The sequence below is a fragment of the Paralichthys olivaceus genome, chromosome 22 (assembly GCF_024713975.1).
Source record: "Paralichthys olivaceus isolate ysfri-2021 chromosome 22, ASM2471397v2, whole genome shotgun sequence".
Classification (NCBI taxonomy): domain Eukaryota; kingdom Metazoa; phylum Chordata; class Actinopteri; order Pleuronectiformes; family Paralichthyidae; genus Paralichthys; species Paralichthys olivaceus.
This window is the reverse complement of record NC_091114.1, coordinates 17,215,618-17,232,850: the sequence shown is the minus strand read 5'-3', so window position 1 is coordinate 17,232,850 and position 17,233 is coordinate 17,215,618. Positions and strand designations below refer to the sequence as shown.

The 17,233-nt window shown below is 44.1% G+C and overlaps 3 protein-coding genes across 8 annotated transcripts; 1 reads left to right on the top strand and 2 right to left on the bottom strand.

Moving 5' to 3' along the window:
- Positions 1–1,420: 1,420 nt before the first annotated feature.
- LOC109641668 (low affinity immunoglobulin gamma Fc region receptor II-like) lies at positions 1,421–4,138 on the bottom strand. The gene is made up of 6 exons (XM_020106191.2): positions 4,021–4,138; positions 3,546–3,584; positions 3,365–3,474; positions 3,151–3,271; positions 2,545–2,781; positions 1,421–1,776 (listed from the first exon to the last, which is right to left on the bottom strand). Exons 1-6 carry the CDS (start codon positions 4,136–4,138, stop codon positions 1,571–1,573), a joined length of 831 nt encoding a protein of 276 aa, XP_019961750.2. The 3' UTR covers positions 1,421–1,570.
- Positions 4,139–4,247: 109 nt separating this feature from the next.
- abce1 (ATP-binding cassette, sub-family E (OABP), member 1) lies at positions 4,248–13,538 on the bottom strand. Its single transcript, XM_069518912.1, has 19 exons — positions 13,387–13,538; positions 12,157–12,290; positions 11,992–12,077; positions 11,726–11,823; positions 10,792–10,909; positions 8,737–8,874; positions 8,593–8,662; positions 8,195–8,291; positions 8,019–8,108; positions 7,796–7,917; positions 7,538–7,662; positions 7,259–7,355; positions 6,735–6,794; positions 6,182–6,240; positions 5,436–5,546; positions 5,121–5,263; positions 4,894–5,016; positions 4,708–4,819; positions 4,248–4,561 (listed from the first exon to the last, which is right to left on the bottom strand). The coding sequence occupies exons 2-19, from the start codon at positions 12,257–12,259 to the stop codon at positions 4,514–4,516; spliced, it is 1,800 nt and encodes a 599-aa protein (XP_069375013.1). The 5' UTR covers positions 12,260–12,290; positions 13,387–13,538; the 3' UTR covers positions 4,248–4,513.
- A 1-nt stretch (position 13,539) lies between these two features.
- Positions 13,540–16,252, top strand: anapc10 (anaphase promoting complex subunit 10). Of its 6 annotated transcripts, none has more exons than XM_069518918.1 (7): positions 13,540–13,692; positions 14,267–14,446; positions 14,546–14,664; positions 14,811–14,901; positions 15,359–15,479; positions 15,561–15,611; positions 15,800–16,252. In XM_069518918.1, exons 2-7 carry the CDS (start codon positions 14,331–14,333, stop codon positions 15,977–15,979), a joined length of 678 nt encoding a protein of 225 aa, XP_069375019.1. In that variant the 5' UTR covers positions 13,540–13,692; positions 14,267–14,330; the 3' UTR covers positions 15,980–16,252. The 6 variants fall into 6 exon arrangements, with proteins under 6 accessions (XP_069375019.1, XP_069375017.1, XP_069375020.1 ...); XM_069518916.1 differs by having other exon boundaries at positions 13,543–13,692; positions 15,558–15,611; XM_069518919.1 differs by having other exon boundaries at positions 13,551–13,692; positions 14,264–14,446.
- Positions 16,253–17,233: the final 981 nt, after the last annotated feature.

Genomic DNA, 17,233 nt, shown 5'->3' with positions numbered 1-17,233 from the left:
GATCCATGTATATACTGTAAGTATAAAAGTGTGGCTGACTTCCTCGTTATATTAAAATGTGTTTATATAAAGTTCTGCTCAGGAACAGGACGATGAACTTTGTAGAACAAGCTCAATTGTTCATTTCTAATAAATCATTTCATGGTTCAGGTTCACAAACAGGAGCTTTTTTCAGATTTCAGTAAATGTGAGATTTTTTATTTAAAATTCAGATGTTGACGTTGAACATGAAATTCTACATGAAGATAATTAATATTTGTCCAATTTGAGTGTGTGTGTGTGTGTGTGTGTGTGTGTGTGTGTGTGTGCACCTTCTTCTTCTTCTCCTTATTCTAAATCGAACAAACCCAGAAGTGTTTTCTGATTGATGCTCGATGTTTCCGCCTGTGGAGACCAGAGGGGCGGACACACACACACACACACACACAGACACACACACACACAGACACAGACACACACACACACACACACAGACACACACACACAGACACAGACACAGACACACACACACACACACAGACACACACACACACACACACACACAGACACACACACACAGACACATACACACACACACACACACACACACACACAGACACACACACACACACACACACACAGACAGACAGACAGACACACACACACACACACACACACACACACACACAGACACACACACACACACACACACACACACACACACAGACACACACACACACACAGACACACACACACAGACACATACACACACACACACACACACACACACACACACAGACAGACACACACACACACACACACACACACAGACACACAGACACACACACACACACACACACAGACAGACAGAGAGAGAGAGTAAAATATGAAAAACTATATTTTTTTACAAATATTACCAAAAGTTTAAGTACATACATAAATATTCAGATTAAAAGAGAAAAGTCAAATTCAACAAAACTACAAAGGAGCAGAGATGAAGAACGAGGTTCGAAGTTTCCTGTTGAAACAGGAAGTGAAAGTTTTAATGACAGGAAACTGTGTTAAAGGTGTGAACAGTTATATATACATATATATACATATATACATATATTCACATATACAATGATATGTCATCTACTTTAATAAATACCTGTGATATGATATACAACATATATCTTCAGGTATTTATTAAAGTAGATTTAAGTTATAAACAACACCTGATGATATACAACATATATCAATTTTGTTTTTATATGTGAGTTTATATTTAATATTTTACTAAAATTCGTTTGGGCTTTTATCATTATTTATGTTGCTATTATATTATTATATAGTATTTATATAATACAGTAATTTTACAGTGTTATGATGTTTTATCTCTAAACTTTTATAACTTTATGTTTAACTTTGTTCATAACAGCAGGAAACAATCACACTCGGCTTCATCACAGGATTTTATTTTGAAATTCCAGTCTAATTAAGCTAATGGTCAAATGAAAATATTTGTTTATAACATGAGAAACATTAAGAGAATAAAATGCCATCAGAGAGGAACACGCATGTTGAAGGTGTTTCTGTGGTAACGTCAGTGTCATACGATGACATCATCAGCTGGTGCTCCTCTCTCATTGGCTCGCTGCACTGTAACGTCTGATGGTTTGAGGCGTCGCTCTCCTCTCTTCCTGTCCCTGTAAACCAGTCCCAGTAAAACGGTGCACAGCAGATAAAGGGTTCCCACCATCAGGAGGGGGGGCACAGACAGCGGGGGGGCTGGAGGATGCCGGCCTGCAGGTGGCGCTGCAAACAGAAACACACTTAAATAAAGATGGACGACATGATGGCTCCAATAAGTGAGGCCAAATCATGTTTCTCCCCCTGGTGGCCGGCTGCAGCATAGCTTATAACCTTAGAAACCTCCTCCATGTTAGCAGATGGGACATGGAACAAATTAAAAGCTCAAACGTTAAATAAACGTTTCTGTCGTTTCAGCTCGTTCAAGTTTTCTTCAACTTTCTGATCAGTTACAGAAAAACATCTTGATTGACAGCTGACGCTGACTCAGGATTGGTCGAGCTTGTGGGCGGGATCCTTTACACCTCGGCTCCTTTCTACGATGGCTACTGCACTCTGATGGATATAATATCATATTCTGCAGTATTATATTATATTATATTGTGTAGTACTGTGTAGTATTATATTCTATTGTGTAGTACTGTGTAGTATTATATTCTATTGTGTAGTACTGTGTAGTATTGTGTAGTACTGTGTAGTACCTGTGACAGTGAGCCAGCTGGAGGCCGACTCTGATATATATTATATTGTGTAGTACTGTGTAGTACTGTGTAGTATTATATTCTATTGTGTAGTATTGTGTAGTACTATATTATATTGTGTAGTACTGTGTAGTACTGTGTAGTATTATATTATATTGTGTAGTACCTGTGACAGTGAGCCAACTGGAGGCCGACTCTGATATATATTATATTGTGTAGTACTGTGTAGTACTGTGTAGTATTATATTCTATTGTGTAGTATTGTGTAGTACTATATTATATTGTGTAGTACCTGTGACAGTGAGCCAGCTGGAGGCCGACTCTGATCCAGACACGCTGCACTTGTATTGACCTTGATGAGACGCGGACACGTGGCGGATGCTGAAGTTTCTTGTGCAGCTGCTGGTGACGTGGACGTCGTCTTTATAGAAACGAGCTTCAGACGTCACAGCTGAGCTTCTGCAGGACAACGTCACGTCCTCTCCCTCCGTCACAGGAAGTACTGGACTCTCCAGAATCACAGGTCCAGCTGAGACACACGTGTTCATCACATGACACTACTTTTACTTCATCATACATCTATCGAGTGTTCTATGATTTAATGTTAACGGTCGAGTTTCATTCCTTTTAAATCTTAAAGTTTCAAAACCAAACACGGAAATGAAACATGATGAAACGACTTCCTGTTCAAACTGTCTCATCTTAATAATTCAGGATTATTTAGAATCGTCTTTTTTTCAAACCTCAGAAAATAGTCAAAGTAGTTTTTATAAAATAAATATTAAAGAATATTACAATTCATTTTCGATGTGATGAATAAACAACCAAACTTTTCGACTTGTCCATTTTAAGTTTTTAAAATGAACGATCATTGTTGTCGTGACTGATGACGTCATACCGGTGACGGTGATGGTGACGTTGACGCGGCTGCTCCTGACGTCACGTTGGCACCAGTACACGCCGCTGTCTGTGGCGGGAAAAGCTGCAGTGATGAAGCAGGGGGAGGGACAGGGGCACACCTGCAGGACAGAGGAGGAACTGCAGCTTGATGTAAACCACACAGATGTATTATTATATATAATATTATTTTAACAACGATGTCTGAGACAAACTTCTCCATCGTCCGTCCTCTTCATCACCGTCCACTCGTCTTCGTCGTGCTCACAGCTCACAGAGAAACTGTCGTATTTAAAAAACTGGGATTTGTCCGGAGACACCGACACTGAGGAGAGACGCAGACGTTCAGTAAAACCACGTTAACACTCTGACAAACTAACTCAAGGGAAGTTTTACCTCGTGCATCAGAGGAATCCAAAGAACTCACAGGGAAATCTGAGAGAAAATACAAAAACACACTTTTGTATTTGTTCTGACATCATCACACTTTATTATTTCAAGTTTTATTTATTATTATTTACATTTATGATTTAAATGTATTTGATTCGAAAATATTCAGTGCGTAAAAAAGTACGTGGGCAACTTAACATGTATGTAACGGTTCAGCCTTTCAACTATTGAAGTACATACATGTATACTCACAAGTATCATGTTTTACATTTATCCAGTATTTTCTTTGCTTTAAAATCTAGTTTTTCATTGTTCGGAGTCTTTAAACTGCACCAAGTGAAACCATCAGTTCCTGGAGCTGAGGCTCACACGAACTGAAAGTACACGATTGTAGGAAATCTCTGTGTACATATATATATATATATATTTAAACGCAAACTTATTATTAAATTTTCAAATTAAAAATCATTGAGTTACTTACAGAGAAATAAAGAGAGCGAGAGAGAGAGAGCTGCCACCTCCATCCTGAACGACCGACGAGTGAGACAGACGGAAAGACAAAGAGAGGCAGAGACAGGTGGAGATATATATCTACACATACATATATGTGTTTTTTATATAACTTCGATGTTTCACTTTTGTTTCGCACATGAAGACGAAACATTTCAGCTCTTACACAGAAATAAGAAACGAGGTCAGAGGCTGTGGTGGAATAAAGTCGTTTATTACCATGTGTTGTAAATGAGTTCAAATTGGCTGCTTACTGTTCCACAATGTAACTGGATGAAATTCAGTGAGTTCAGGCTGACGGACACGGGACATGATCACGGTTTAACACCGCTGAACGCAGCCGAGCCCATTGAGGCTGAAGTTTCTGTTTCTCATGGTTTTAAACATATTTGTTGTTTATTGAACGCAGCCCGAATGAAGAAGGGGCCCCTACAGGAAGTCGCTTGGTCACACAGGAAGTCGTCTCAGTCGTCAAGGAAGAAATAGTTTCCGCTCTTCTTCTGTTCAGTGTCCTGAGAGAAACAAGACGAAACGGTCCGAGCGATCAACAGCTTGAAATCACGAGAAGCACATCGTCATAGAAACAGCAGCTTGATGTTGATTTGCTGAAACTAAAATAAATCTCTGATCGTCTATGAATCAAAGTTGAATCAAACACCTTGATGGAGTTGAGTTTGTTGATCCGTGGTCTGAAGTTGTTCGGGTCTCGTCTGAACGTGATTTCCAGCAGCGACAGGAAACGGTTCATTCCCGCCAACAGACCCTGAGGCCTGACCAAGAGAAACGCATTGAAATACACAGTTTAACGTTTGAGTGTTTTTAAAAATGTCTTTTCTCGTCTTACGTGTTGGCGGCGGTCTGCCTGGAGGGAATACCGTCGAACACGATGACTCTGTCGGCCAGGTAAGTCGCCATGATGAAGTCGTGCTCCACGACGAACGCAGTCTTCTTGGCGTGGAGGATGTACCTGCACACGGGTCGGACATGAAGGAACGTGAAGGAAGATTCAAACAGGAAACAGCTTCACAACGTTTCTTTTGCTGTAGAATTCTGGGTAAAGTAGCGTGTGACCTCTTGATGACTCTGGCGGCCATCAACCTCTGCTCAGAGTCCAGGTACGCCGACGGCTCGTCAATCAGATAAACATCAGCAGGTTTCCCCAAACACAGAGTGAGAGCGACTCGCTGCAGCTCGCCACCAGACAGGTTCTGCACCTGAGGGGGGAGGGGAGGGGGAGGGGGAGGGGGAGGTCCAGTCAGTCAATCAGAAATAATCATTTGTTTATAAACAAGAATTAATGATTTATAATCTGAAACATCTGAGCTTCAGAAGTGAGTCATGAGGTCACTGTGACCTTTGACCTCTGACAGTGAAACATTTTCTCACGTCCTGATCGATGATGCTCTCGATCTGCAGCGGCTTCATGACGTCTGTGATGAACTGAGGGTGAGTGTAAGCGTCTCTGATCTTCTCGTGCAGCAGAGCACGGACGCTGCCCTACACACACACACACACACACACACACACACACACACACACACACACACAGAATAAACTTAAAGAAACTAACAAAAATAAAAGCAACATGTACAAGTTGAATAAAGAAATCTAAAATAATATTAATGCCTCCGGCTGCTGGTCGACATGTTGGTCAGTACAAAAGAGAGAAAGGAGACGTTAGTGGGACACTAACGTCTCTGACCAGTTCTCTGTTTTCCTGTAGTTCACTGGGGAAAGCTCACGTTCATCATTTGTAAACTAATTCTTTCAGTTCAATGTTTACAAAGAACAAACCGTCTCGGAACTCTCGTCAACTCGCTGTGACTCTTCACTTTCTTTCTCTCTTTCATGTGAAAATGTTTACTCGATGGTCGCGATGTACACAAGTGGTGTGAGCCGCAATACATCGAGTATATTAAATACATCGAGTATATTAAATACATTATTGAATACATCGAGTATATTAAATACATTATTGAATACATCGAGTATATTAAATACATTATTGAATACATCGAGTATATTAAATACATTATTGAATACATCGAGTATCTTGAATACATCGAGTCGATATATTCATTACTCTCACTGACGTTATAGTTTTAATGATTTTAGCTGCTGATGAAACAAACCTTAAACTTGGGGCTGATGGTTTGAGGCTTGTAGCTGACGAGGAGGGTGGGAACATCACCTGAAAGAGAGAGAGCAGGTCAGAGAGTGTGTGTGAGAGAGAGAGAGAGAGAGAGAGAGAGAGAGAGAGCAGGTCAGAGTGTGTGAGAGAGAGAGAGAGAGCAGGTCAGAGAGTGTGTGAGAGAGAGAGAGAGTGAGAGAGAGAGAGCAGGTCAGAGTGTGTGTGTGAGAGAGAGAGAGAGAGAGAGAGAGAGCAGGTCAGAGAGTGAGAGAGAGAGAGAGAGAGAGCAGGTCAGAGAGTGAGAGAGAGAGAGAGAGAGCAGGTCAGAGAGTGTGTGAGAGAGAGAGAGAGTGAGAGAGAGAGAGCAGGTCAGAGAGTGAGAGAGAGAGAGAGAGAGAGCAGGTCAGAGAGTGAGAGAGAGAGAGAGAGAGAGAGAGAGAGCAGGTCAGAGAGAGAGAGAGAGAGAGAGAGCAGGTCAGAGAGTGAGAGAGAGAGAGAGAGAGAGAGCAGGTCAGAGTGTGTGAGAGAGAGAGAGGGGGGGGGGAGACACTGACCTCCTTCGTCAGGTTTGAGTCCTCCAGCCAACATCCTGATGAAGGTCGTTTTTCCTGTGCCTGCACACAAATACACACATTTTCACAACCTCCACTTTTTTCCCCCTTGTTCCGTCTGTCTGTCTCTCTTTCTTTCTGCCTGTCTCTCTCTCTGTGTCCATCTGTCTGCCTGCCTCTCTCTCTGTGTCCATCTGTCTGCCTGCCTCTCTGTCTCTCTTTCTTTCTGTCTCTCTGTCTGTCTGTGTCTCTCTCTCTTTCTGTCTGTGTCCATCTGTCTGTCTGTCCATCTGTCTGTCTGTCTCTCTTTCTTCCTGCCTGCCTCTCTGCCTGTCTGTGTCTCTCTTTCTTTCTGTCTCTCTCTCTGTCTGTCTCTCTGTCAGCAGGACAACAGATCCCCAGATAACTTGGACAGGCCGTGACAGAACTAATGACATGTTGTTGTGGACGACGTGTTGGACGACATCAGACTGAACATCAGTGAAGAACCAGAGGAGCTGTGTTCGTCATGAAGAAGACAAACGTACCGTTCTCTCCGAGCATCACCATGATCTCAGAGTCTGTGAACTCTCCTCCTTTAATGTCCAACATGAACTCGCCCATCTTCTTGGACATGTCTGGATACTGAAACCCAATCACACCAAGAAATCAAACAGGGCAGGATCCGAACGTCTCCACCACTGAATCATTTATAAACCAGAGAACAAACGTGAAACTGGTTCTCGTTCTCGTGAAGACAAATCTGACCTCTAACATCTACAATAGAACCAGAAGAGAAGAAGAGAAGAAACCCTGTGATGACGGACCTGGTAGTGCCGGAGTCTCTTCACCTCCTCCTCATTGGCTGTCTCAGCCACTTTGAAGACCAATGAGGTTTCACGAAACCTGAGGTTCTCCGTGGGAACGTAACCATCCAGGAAGATGTTGATACCTGCAGGATGGAGGGAGGAGAACGAATGAAATGAGCCCAAGCAGTGGAAGAGACCCTCCGTTCACTGTGTGTGTGTGAGTGTGTGTGTGAGAGTGTGTGTGAGAGTGTGTGTGTGTGTGTGTGTGTGTGTTACCCTCTCGCACGCTGAAGGGCATGGTGACGACACCGTAGGCGCTGGGGACTCCGTAGAGACAGCAGATAAAGTCAGACAGGTAGTCCAACACACTCAGGTCATGTTCCACCACGATGATATACCTGACACACGTTCACAACGTTCTTAACAATAATTACAAACGCTGTCAGATCACATGACCATGAAGTAGAAACACGTCCGGTCCTTTAACCACGAGAGTTACCTGTCGGGGGTGATGAGCGAGCGGATGGTGATGGCGGCCTTCAGCCTCTGTTTCACATCCAGGTAACTGGACGGTTCATCAAACATGAAACTGCAGCAGAGACACGGGAGACACCGTCAGTGTGTGTGTGTGTGTGTGTGTGTGTGTGTGTGTGTGTGTGTGTGTGGTTTCCTCACATGTCGGCCCTCTGGATGCAGACGACTGCGCAGGCGAACCTCTGCAGCTCACCTCCGGACAGATCCTCCACGTTCCTCTCCCGCAGGTGACTCAGATCTGCCCGGCAACAAGTCAGTTAATGTAAACACATTAAATCACACGTGAGCCATGACTGACATGACGTCTTTGTGTTGCCGTGTGAACACACGTCCTCGAGGTAGAATCCTTCGACTCTTCATGTACCTTCTCAAACGTCTTTATCACAAACACTTTGCTTTGGACATTTTTTTTTTGGATGTGTCGAGTTAAACTTTCTGCTCAGCCACTGTTGTGGTTATAAAGTATGAAGAAGACATTAATATTATTAACACACAGATATTCAATCATTTGAGAGTGTGTGTGTGTGTGTGTGTGTTACCGAGCTGAGCACAGACGATGGTTTGTGTGTCTGTGTCGTCTTTCCTGCTCAGGATGGCTCCTACTGACCCCTGGAGGTAGAGATGAAAAATTACACCCACCCCTTACTGGTCTGACCCCCCCCCCCACTGAAGTTCCTCGTTACCTTGACGGTCTTCGGGATCTGGTCGACGTACTGCGGCTTGACGATGGCCCGCAGGTCGTCCTCCAGGATTTTGGTGAAGTAGTTCTGCAGCTCGGATCCTCTGAAGTACGTCAAGATCTCCTGCCAGTCTGGAGGATTCTGGGAAAAAAACATCCACACAAATGGATTCGATCGATGCTCAGCCACATACGAACACATGACGCAGCTGCAGATTATCATGTATGTTAGTGTCAGACAGAAATCAAGATCTGAATAATGTAGAAAACTCATGAAACACACATGTACTTGAACTTCATGTACTTGAACTTCATGTGTTTCACATCTTTGATCTTTTCAGGACAGGACCTTTTCACTGAGGATAAATTCGACCTGAAGCTTCGTAACAGATCATTTGACCTTAAAGCTGAAAACGTTCACTTGAACTGGAGGATAAAAAAGTTTGGGTCAGACTCAGCTCCACAGGCGGAACATACGAATGACAAGTGTTAGTGAGACGTGAAAACATTTGAGTTCCATTTGTGCCGAGATAATTAATCAAAAGTGAAAATACTGATTTAGATTCCAGTCGACACAAAAATGAGGCTCATGAACAAACTGAGTCTTTTTTCCAAATCATTGAATTTCTTTTATATTTTATTCTTTAATGATTCTGGTTCTAATTTACTGCATCAACACAAATAAAGATTCTTAATAGACACTCATACTAACTTACTCAAATAAAAAAAGAACAATAAAATAGACTAGAACAGAATACGAACAAAAGAAATAGAGTTGAGCCGAGTAGAAGACAAGTGTTATTGTTTTTGTATTGTGCCGCTCCTGGTTGACGAGTCACGACAGTCAGGCTGGAGAAGTCTTTCTGGACGGAGGGAGAGGAAACGAGCTGGACTCTGGGTTTGGATCTGACAGGAGAGAAGCTCCGCCCACATCTTATCTCATCCGCACAGCGACAAACGCAGCTCAACGTTTCCATCTATCAGTAACATGAGTGTGTGTCTGTGTGTGTGTGACTCACATCAGTAACATGAGTGTGTGTCTGTGTGATTCACATCAGTAACATGTGTGTGTGTGTGTGTGTGTGACTCACATCAGTAACATGAGTGTGTGTCTGTGTGACTCACATCAGTAACATGAGTGTGTGTCTGTGTGTGTGTGACTCACATCAGTAACATGAGTGTGTGTCTGTGTGATTCACATCAGTAACATGTGTGTGTGTGTGTGTGTGTGTGTGTGTGACTCACATCAGTAACATGAGTGTGTGTCTGTGTGATTCACATCAGTAACATGTGTGTGTCTGTGTGTGTGTGACTCACATCAGTAACATGAGTGTGTGTCTGTGTGATTCACATCAGTAACATGAGTGTGTGTCTGTGTGTGTGTGACTCACATCAGTAACATGAGTGTGTGTCTGTGTGATTCACATCAGTAACATGTGTGTGTGTGTGTGTGTGTGTGTGTGTGACTCACATCAGTAACATGAGTGTGTGTCTGTGTGTGTGTGACTCACATCAGTAACATGAGTGTGTGTCTGTGTGTGTGTGACTCACATCAGTAACATGAGTGTGTGTCTGTGTGATTCACATCAGTAACATGTGTGTGTGTGTGTGTGTGTGTGTGTGTGTGTGTGTGTGTGTGACTCACATCAGTAACATGAGTGTGTGTCTGTGTGATTCACATCAGTAACGTGTGTGTGTGTGTGTGTGACTCACATCAGTAACGTGTGTGTGTGTCTGTGTGATTCACATCAGTAACATGTGTGTGTGTGTGTGTGTGTGTGTGACTCACATCAGTAACATGTGTGTGTCTGTGTCTGTGTGACTCACATTAGTAACGTGTGTGTGTCTGTGTGATTCACATCAGTAACATGTGTGTGTGTGACTCACATCAGTAACGTGTGTGTTTGTGTGTATCACATCAGTAACATATGTGTGTGTGTGTGTGAGTGTGTGTGTGTGTGTGTGTGTGTGTGTGTGTGACTCACATCAGTAACATGTGTGTGTGTGTGTGTGTGTGTGAGTGTGTGTGTGTGTGTGTGTGTCTGTGTGTGTGACTCACATCGTACTTCCCCAGGTTGGGTTTCTGTTTTCCAGCCAGAATCTTCAGAGCTGTGGATTTCCCGATACCGTTGGTCCCCACAAGACCCAGAACCTCACCAGGTCTGGGGATAGGCAGCCTGGGGGGAGGAGAGACACACACACAAAGAGAGAGAGAGAGAGGGGGAGAGAGAGAGAGACAGACAGAGAGAGAGAGAGACAGACAGAGAGAGACAGAGAGAGACACAATAAGTGATCAAAAACTGCAGAAAATAAAAACTCCTGTTTAAATAAAACTCCTGTTTAAATAAAAACTCCTGTTTAAATAAAAACTCCTGTTTAAATAAAAACTCCTGTTTAAATAAAACTCCTGTTTAAATAAAAAACTCCTGTTTAAATAAAACTCCTTCCACTTGTCATAATAAATCTTCATGATCTTGTTTCTTGTCGAGATAAACACAAAATAAATCTTGTTAAAACGGAGCTGAAGCGTTCGGACGTCAGTAAATCTATGAACTGATCTGATGACACGTCTTTTCACAACATTTAATTTTCCCAGAAATCCCTTCTTCTTCGCTCTGTAACAGCAGCCGGTCAGTTCTACCACAGGTTTCTGCAGCTGATGATTTCCTGTGCTCGAGCATCGGTCAAAGTGAACATGTGAGCAGTTTGATATTTGACGCCGGAACTTAACTAGTAAAACGGGGACACGTCCTGGAAGACTCACGTCCTTTTCAAAGTTTTGAGATGTTCTGTTTTTTATTGTGAGAATCAGTTCAAACAACATGATAGAGTCAGTAACACTCATACAAGTTAATATTCACTGGTGTCAGATCAGTTCTGTTTATGTCCAGGACTCGTGAATGTTTTCATTCCATTTTTCTATTCCTAACATGTTTCTCATCATACAGAGAAAATCACGTCTCTCACGTGTGGAGGTTAAAGCAGCAGCGTACCGGTGCAGTTTGAAGGAGTTGGCGCAGTATCTGTGTGTGGTTTCCTTCTCCAGGTTGCTGGGCAGGTTGACGATCGACAGCGCTCCAAAAGGACATTTCTACAAAAACACACCGACGTCAGAATAACCACACAACATCCACAGAAGACACTCAACAACAACACAATACAAACAAACACTGATCTGTAGAAACCCTTCAAAATAAAAGGTGTTGTCTGTCACAGTCACCTCGTGTGACCGAGCCCTCCGACACAAACACGCCTTTACCTTGATGCAGATACCGCAGCCGATACACAGAGACTCGGAGATCCACACGATCTTACTCTGTGGCGTCACCTCGATGCACAGCTTACCTGAGAACACACGTGAAGAGCAGCTCATGTTAAGAATAACTCGGCTCATTCATCGTCGTATTAAAGAGCTAACACTCACCCATTCGGACCACGGGGCAGCTCTTCTTGCACTCCTGGCGGCATTTCTTCGGTTTACATTTGTCATGGCTGACGATGGCAATCCTGGTGTTTTTATCCGCCATGGTGGAGGGCTGGGCCGAGGGACGCTGGCACCTGAGGAGCCGAAACAGACAAAAGAGAAACGATGGACTGTGATGGAGAGAAAGTCTGGAGGAGTAAATGACTGTGTGTCACAGCTGAATTCAGACAGACAACAACTGTGCTGAAGCAACACATTCATGAGCGTTTAACAAAAGCCTCCACACTCCAGCAGCTCTCTTCCTGCCCCTCACCGCACTTCATCATTTAAGGCTTTAATGCCGTTTCACTGGATCCCAGCTGCGACCCATCGTGACCTCCGGTCTGAGGCGGCGCTCTGGTCCAAGAAGGTTTCTATCCAACACGTGTCCAAACTGGATTCTAAAGATTTCACTCACGTTCCTTCAGACTCATTCAGAGTCGTTGTGTGACGTCCCGACAATTACCTGCTGATACGTGTGAGTCCATCACGAATCCACGGACTGATCCCAGAGACCGACAGAAACGATCCTCGTGTACTTTCAGTGTGTAACACCTGTGTTGTGTTGTTTGTATCACTTGTGTTGTGTGTAACACCTGTGTTGTGTTGTGTGTAACACCTGTGTTGTGTGTAACACCTGTGTTGTGTTTTATGTAACACCTGTGTTGTGTGTAACACCTGTGTTGTGTTGTGTGTAACGCTTGTGTTGTGTGTAACACCTGTGTTGTGTGTAGCACCTGTGTTGTGTTGTGTGTAACACCTGTGTTGTGTTGTTTGTATCACTTGTGTTGTGTGTAACACCTGTGTTGTGTTGTGTGTAACACTTGTGTAACACGGTAAGTGAAGGGAATGTGGCGCAGCATCCAGAGAAACACAGTGTAGTCACGGCCCGTCTGACAACAGCTGTGTTCACATAAACATACATGTTAGAACTGTCATGTATGATCACATGTATGATCACATGTATGATCACATGTATGATCACATGTATGATCACATGTATGATCACATGTATGATCACGCTGCGGTTTAACTGAACCGTGAACTACGAGGCTAAGACAGAGGAGCTAACCGTTAGCTTCACGTTAGCCGCGGAGGCCCCGCTCTGTGACAGCTGCTCAACATCGTACATTTGGCGGAACGAGGCCGAAAAGAGGCGATGGAATCCGGGAGGAAGAGTCCGACACTCACCGCTGTTCGGCTCCGGTTCCTCCGCTCGAAAGAGTCCGACAAGAAGCGACGTCAGCAGAGAAAGAACCCGCAGAGAAACTTCTTCTCCGCAGCAACGTGTTCGTCTCCTGGAGCCGGCGCCAAACATGGCGGCGCCCACGCACAAAGTGCGCGCCGGCTCCGATGACGACATCAGGATGCGACTCCTCGGACGCTCCACAGTGTGAGCTGTAGCATGTCAGCTCGTTAGCTCGTTAGCTTGTTAGCTCAAAGCTCGGAAGTCTCATGACCTGAGTCTCAACCCGCAGACTTTGAACGACTCTCACCGTGAGTTCGACTTTGATTTTTACCGCTCAGTCAGTTTGAATGAAGCTGGAGAGCTTTGGACAAACGTTAGCTCCTAAAGCTAAACCAAAGCTAAACCCAGCTCCTAAAGCTAAACCAAAGCTAAACCCAGCTCCTAAAGCTAAACCAAAGTTAAACCAAAGCTAAACCAAAGCTAAACCAAAGCTAAACCCAGCTCCTAAAGCTAAACCAAAGCTAAACCCAGCTCCTAAAGCTAAACTAAAGCTAAACCAAAGTTAAACCAAAGCTAAACCCAGCTCCTAAAGCTAACCAAAGCTAAACCAAAGTTAAACCAAAGCTAAACCCAGCTCCTAAAGCTAAACCAAAGCTAAACCAAAGCTAAACCCAGCTTCTAAAGCTAAACTAAAGCTAAACTAAAGCTAAACCCAGCTCCTAAAGCTAAACTAAAGCTAAACCCAGCTCCTAAAGCTAAACCAAAGCTAAACCCAGCTCCACACCAAACTGCTGAATGACTGCATCACTCTGCTGTTCACATGTGTTCCGTGGCCGCAGTGACACCTGAGGATCAGAATCTGAACCTTTGTTTTTAAAGCAGACATATTATATGCTCCTGAAAGTCTGGACGTAACCATAGCAACAGCAGAGCTGAATGGAGACACATGGCTGATGGAGAGAACGTAGTGTTTCTGCCCTATCAGTTTGAGCCAGAGTCAGATCCTGAAGACGCTGCTGAAGACGCTCGGGAGTTAAGACCCCAGCAGGAGGTCTCTGAACGGTCAGTGACCATCCCATAATATGTCTCCTTTAAAACCCCACGTGTCACTGGGAGGTTCTGAACGTGGCTCAGATCCACTTGCTTCTTTCTCTGTGACAGGAGGATGGCCACGCCCAGCAAAACGCCTCCTGGGGCCGACCCCAAGCAGCTGGAGCGGACGGGCACGGTCCGGGAGATCGGTTCCCAGGCAGTGTGGTCTCTCTCCTCCTGTAAACCCGGTCAGACCCTGTGTGTGTGTGTGTGTGTGTGTGTGTGCATGTGTGCATGTGTGTGTGTGTGTGTGTGTGTGTGTGTGTGTGTGTGTGCGTGCGTGTGTGTGTGCGTGCGTGTGTGTGTAGAGAAACAGTGTTGTTGCTCTGTGCAGGTTTTGGAGTGGACCAGCTGAGAGACGATAACCTGGAGACGTACTGGCAGTCGGATGGATCTCAGCCTCACCTGGTCAACATACAGTTCAGGTAAGATGAGTTGTGTCAGGACGAGGACGTCTTCATGGTGCACAGCTGCACATCTGGATCTGACCCAAAGGTTCATTAACCAGCTGGATGTTTAAAGATCTTTATCTGACCTGAAGCTCTGGAAAAACTGAAGAGACCAGATTGTGTTCAATCTGCATCTCTACATGTGCGACTGACTTTTCACTCCAGTGTCAAACAAACGTTGATTTCATTTCAACACAGAATTATAAATAGTGAGAATCTGATCACTGACAGTGACAGATACTGTCAATATAAGAATACAATCCAGATGTCGTTATCAAATGATAAACAAATGAAATTGATGTTTGATTTTACACTTTAACCATAAACTGTATTCTTATATAAAAATAAGTGTCATTGGCACCAAACATCAGTCGCACTCCTGTTATGTTTCTACTCGTGTGTATTTGTACTTGTGTGTGTGTGTTGTGCTCAGGAGGAGGACGACGGTGAAGATGTTGTGTATTTATGCTGATTATAAATCTGACGAGAGCTACACACCCAGTAAGATCTCTGTCCGAGTCGGCAACAACTTCCACAACCTGCAGGAGATCAGGGTAACACACCGGCGTCTTCTGCCGTTAGATAACAAGCAGACGGGGAGAACCTGATTTCTTCTTCTCTTGTCTCTGCAGCAGCTGGAGATGGTGGAGCCGAGCGGCTGGATCCACATCTCTCTCATCAACCAGGTCCGCAACTGTGAAAAACACAAGACAGGAAATGAGTTTCAATCAGTTTGTTCCTCTTTGTGTTGGAACATGCTTAATCCTGACTGTGTGTGTGTGTGTGTGTGTGTGTGTGTGTGTGTGTGTGTGTGTGTGTGTGTGTGTGTGTGTGTGTGTGTGTGTGTGTGTGTCTGTGTGTGTGTGTGCGTCAGAGGACAAACGAGCCAATCAGCACCTTCATGATACAGATCGCTGTGTTGGCCAACCACCAGAACGGCAGAGACACTCACATGCGGCAGATTAAAGTCTACACTCCAGTGGAGGAGAGTTCTATCGGCAAGTTCCCACGATGCACCACAGTCGACTTCATGATGTACCGAACCATCAGGTGATCTGGACCTACACGGGACCTCCGCACTGTGTTTGCCTTCAGGGGAATTCTGGGAAATCTGCTGCTTCATATTTGATGGATCCTGACCTGATTTATTCTCAGTTTCTGTCACAAGCAGATTTAAAAACACACAATTTCTCAAATTGACTGCAACTTCTCCAGCTATAGCGCCCCCTGGTGTCTGGCTGCAGTACAGGTCATCAACCCTCCATGTTAGCAGATGGGACATGGACCAAACTATAAAATTTACGTGAAATAAATGTTTGTCAAAGAAGTTTCTGTCATTTCAGCTCGTTCTTCTCTCTCTGATGTTTGTTCAAGTTTCTGATCAGTTTGGTTTAAATAATTATTGATGATATAAAAACAGGCGGAGACGTCATGATTGACAGCCGACACTAACTCAGGATTGGTCAAGAGCTTGTATGGGCGGGACCTCTGTACCACGGCTCTACCCCACAATCTCAATTTAATATACAGTCGCTGATTAAAAGTCACAGTTTGTCGTCCACAATATATGAATAACTTTATATAATAATGTAAAGTTGTGTTTTATTGAAATGTTTTGTAAATTAAACATCTGTCAACAAATGATCTTCAGAAACATGTTTTACCACTGTGATTATTTCCTTATGTCACATTCTAAAAAATAAAAGCTCCGCTGATTACTGTCGGACTCTGATGATGACATCGTGTGGGTTAAAAGTCCACCTGACTCCTTCCTGGTCTCCATGGTAACTGCATAAAGACACGTCAATGATTGATGTGGACTTTTGGTTCCTGTGTTCACACACACGTAATGAGGGACGAAGACGAGGAGACGCTTCAGGTGAGTTTACGCTGGACAGACAGGTCGTTTACAGACTGACCTTGTGATGTCACTTCCTGTAATAGAAAGTGTGATGGAAGGACAGATGTGACTTCAGCTGCTGACGGACAACATCTGTTTAAAGGTCATCATGAACTCTTCATCGTCCTCTTCATCCTCCCAGTCTCCTCATCCTCGTCAGTTTCTGCAGAATCCAGAGATTCAGAGAGGTGAGTCTGTCTCCTCATGGTGGACACTCAAAGAGACAAGACATGACCACAGAGACATGTCCACAGAGACAACCACAGCGACACAACCAGAAAGAGACGACCACAGAGACATGTCCACAGAGACAACCACAGGGACACAACCAGAAAGAGACGACCACAGAGACATGTCCACAGAGACAACCACAGGGACACAACCAGAAAGAGAGACGACCACAGAGAC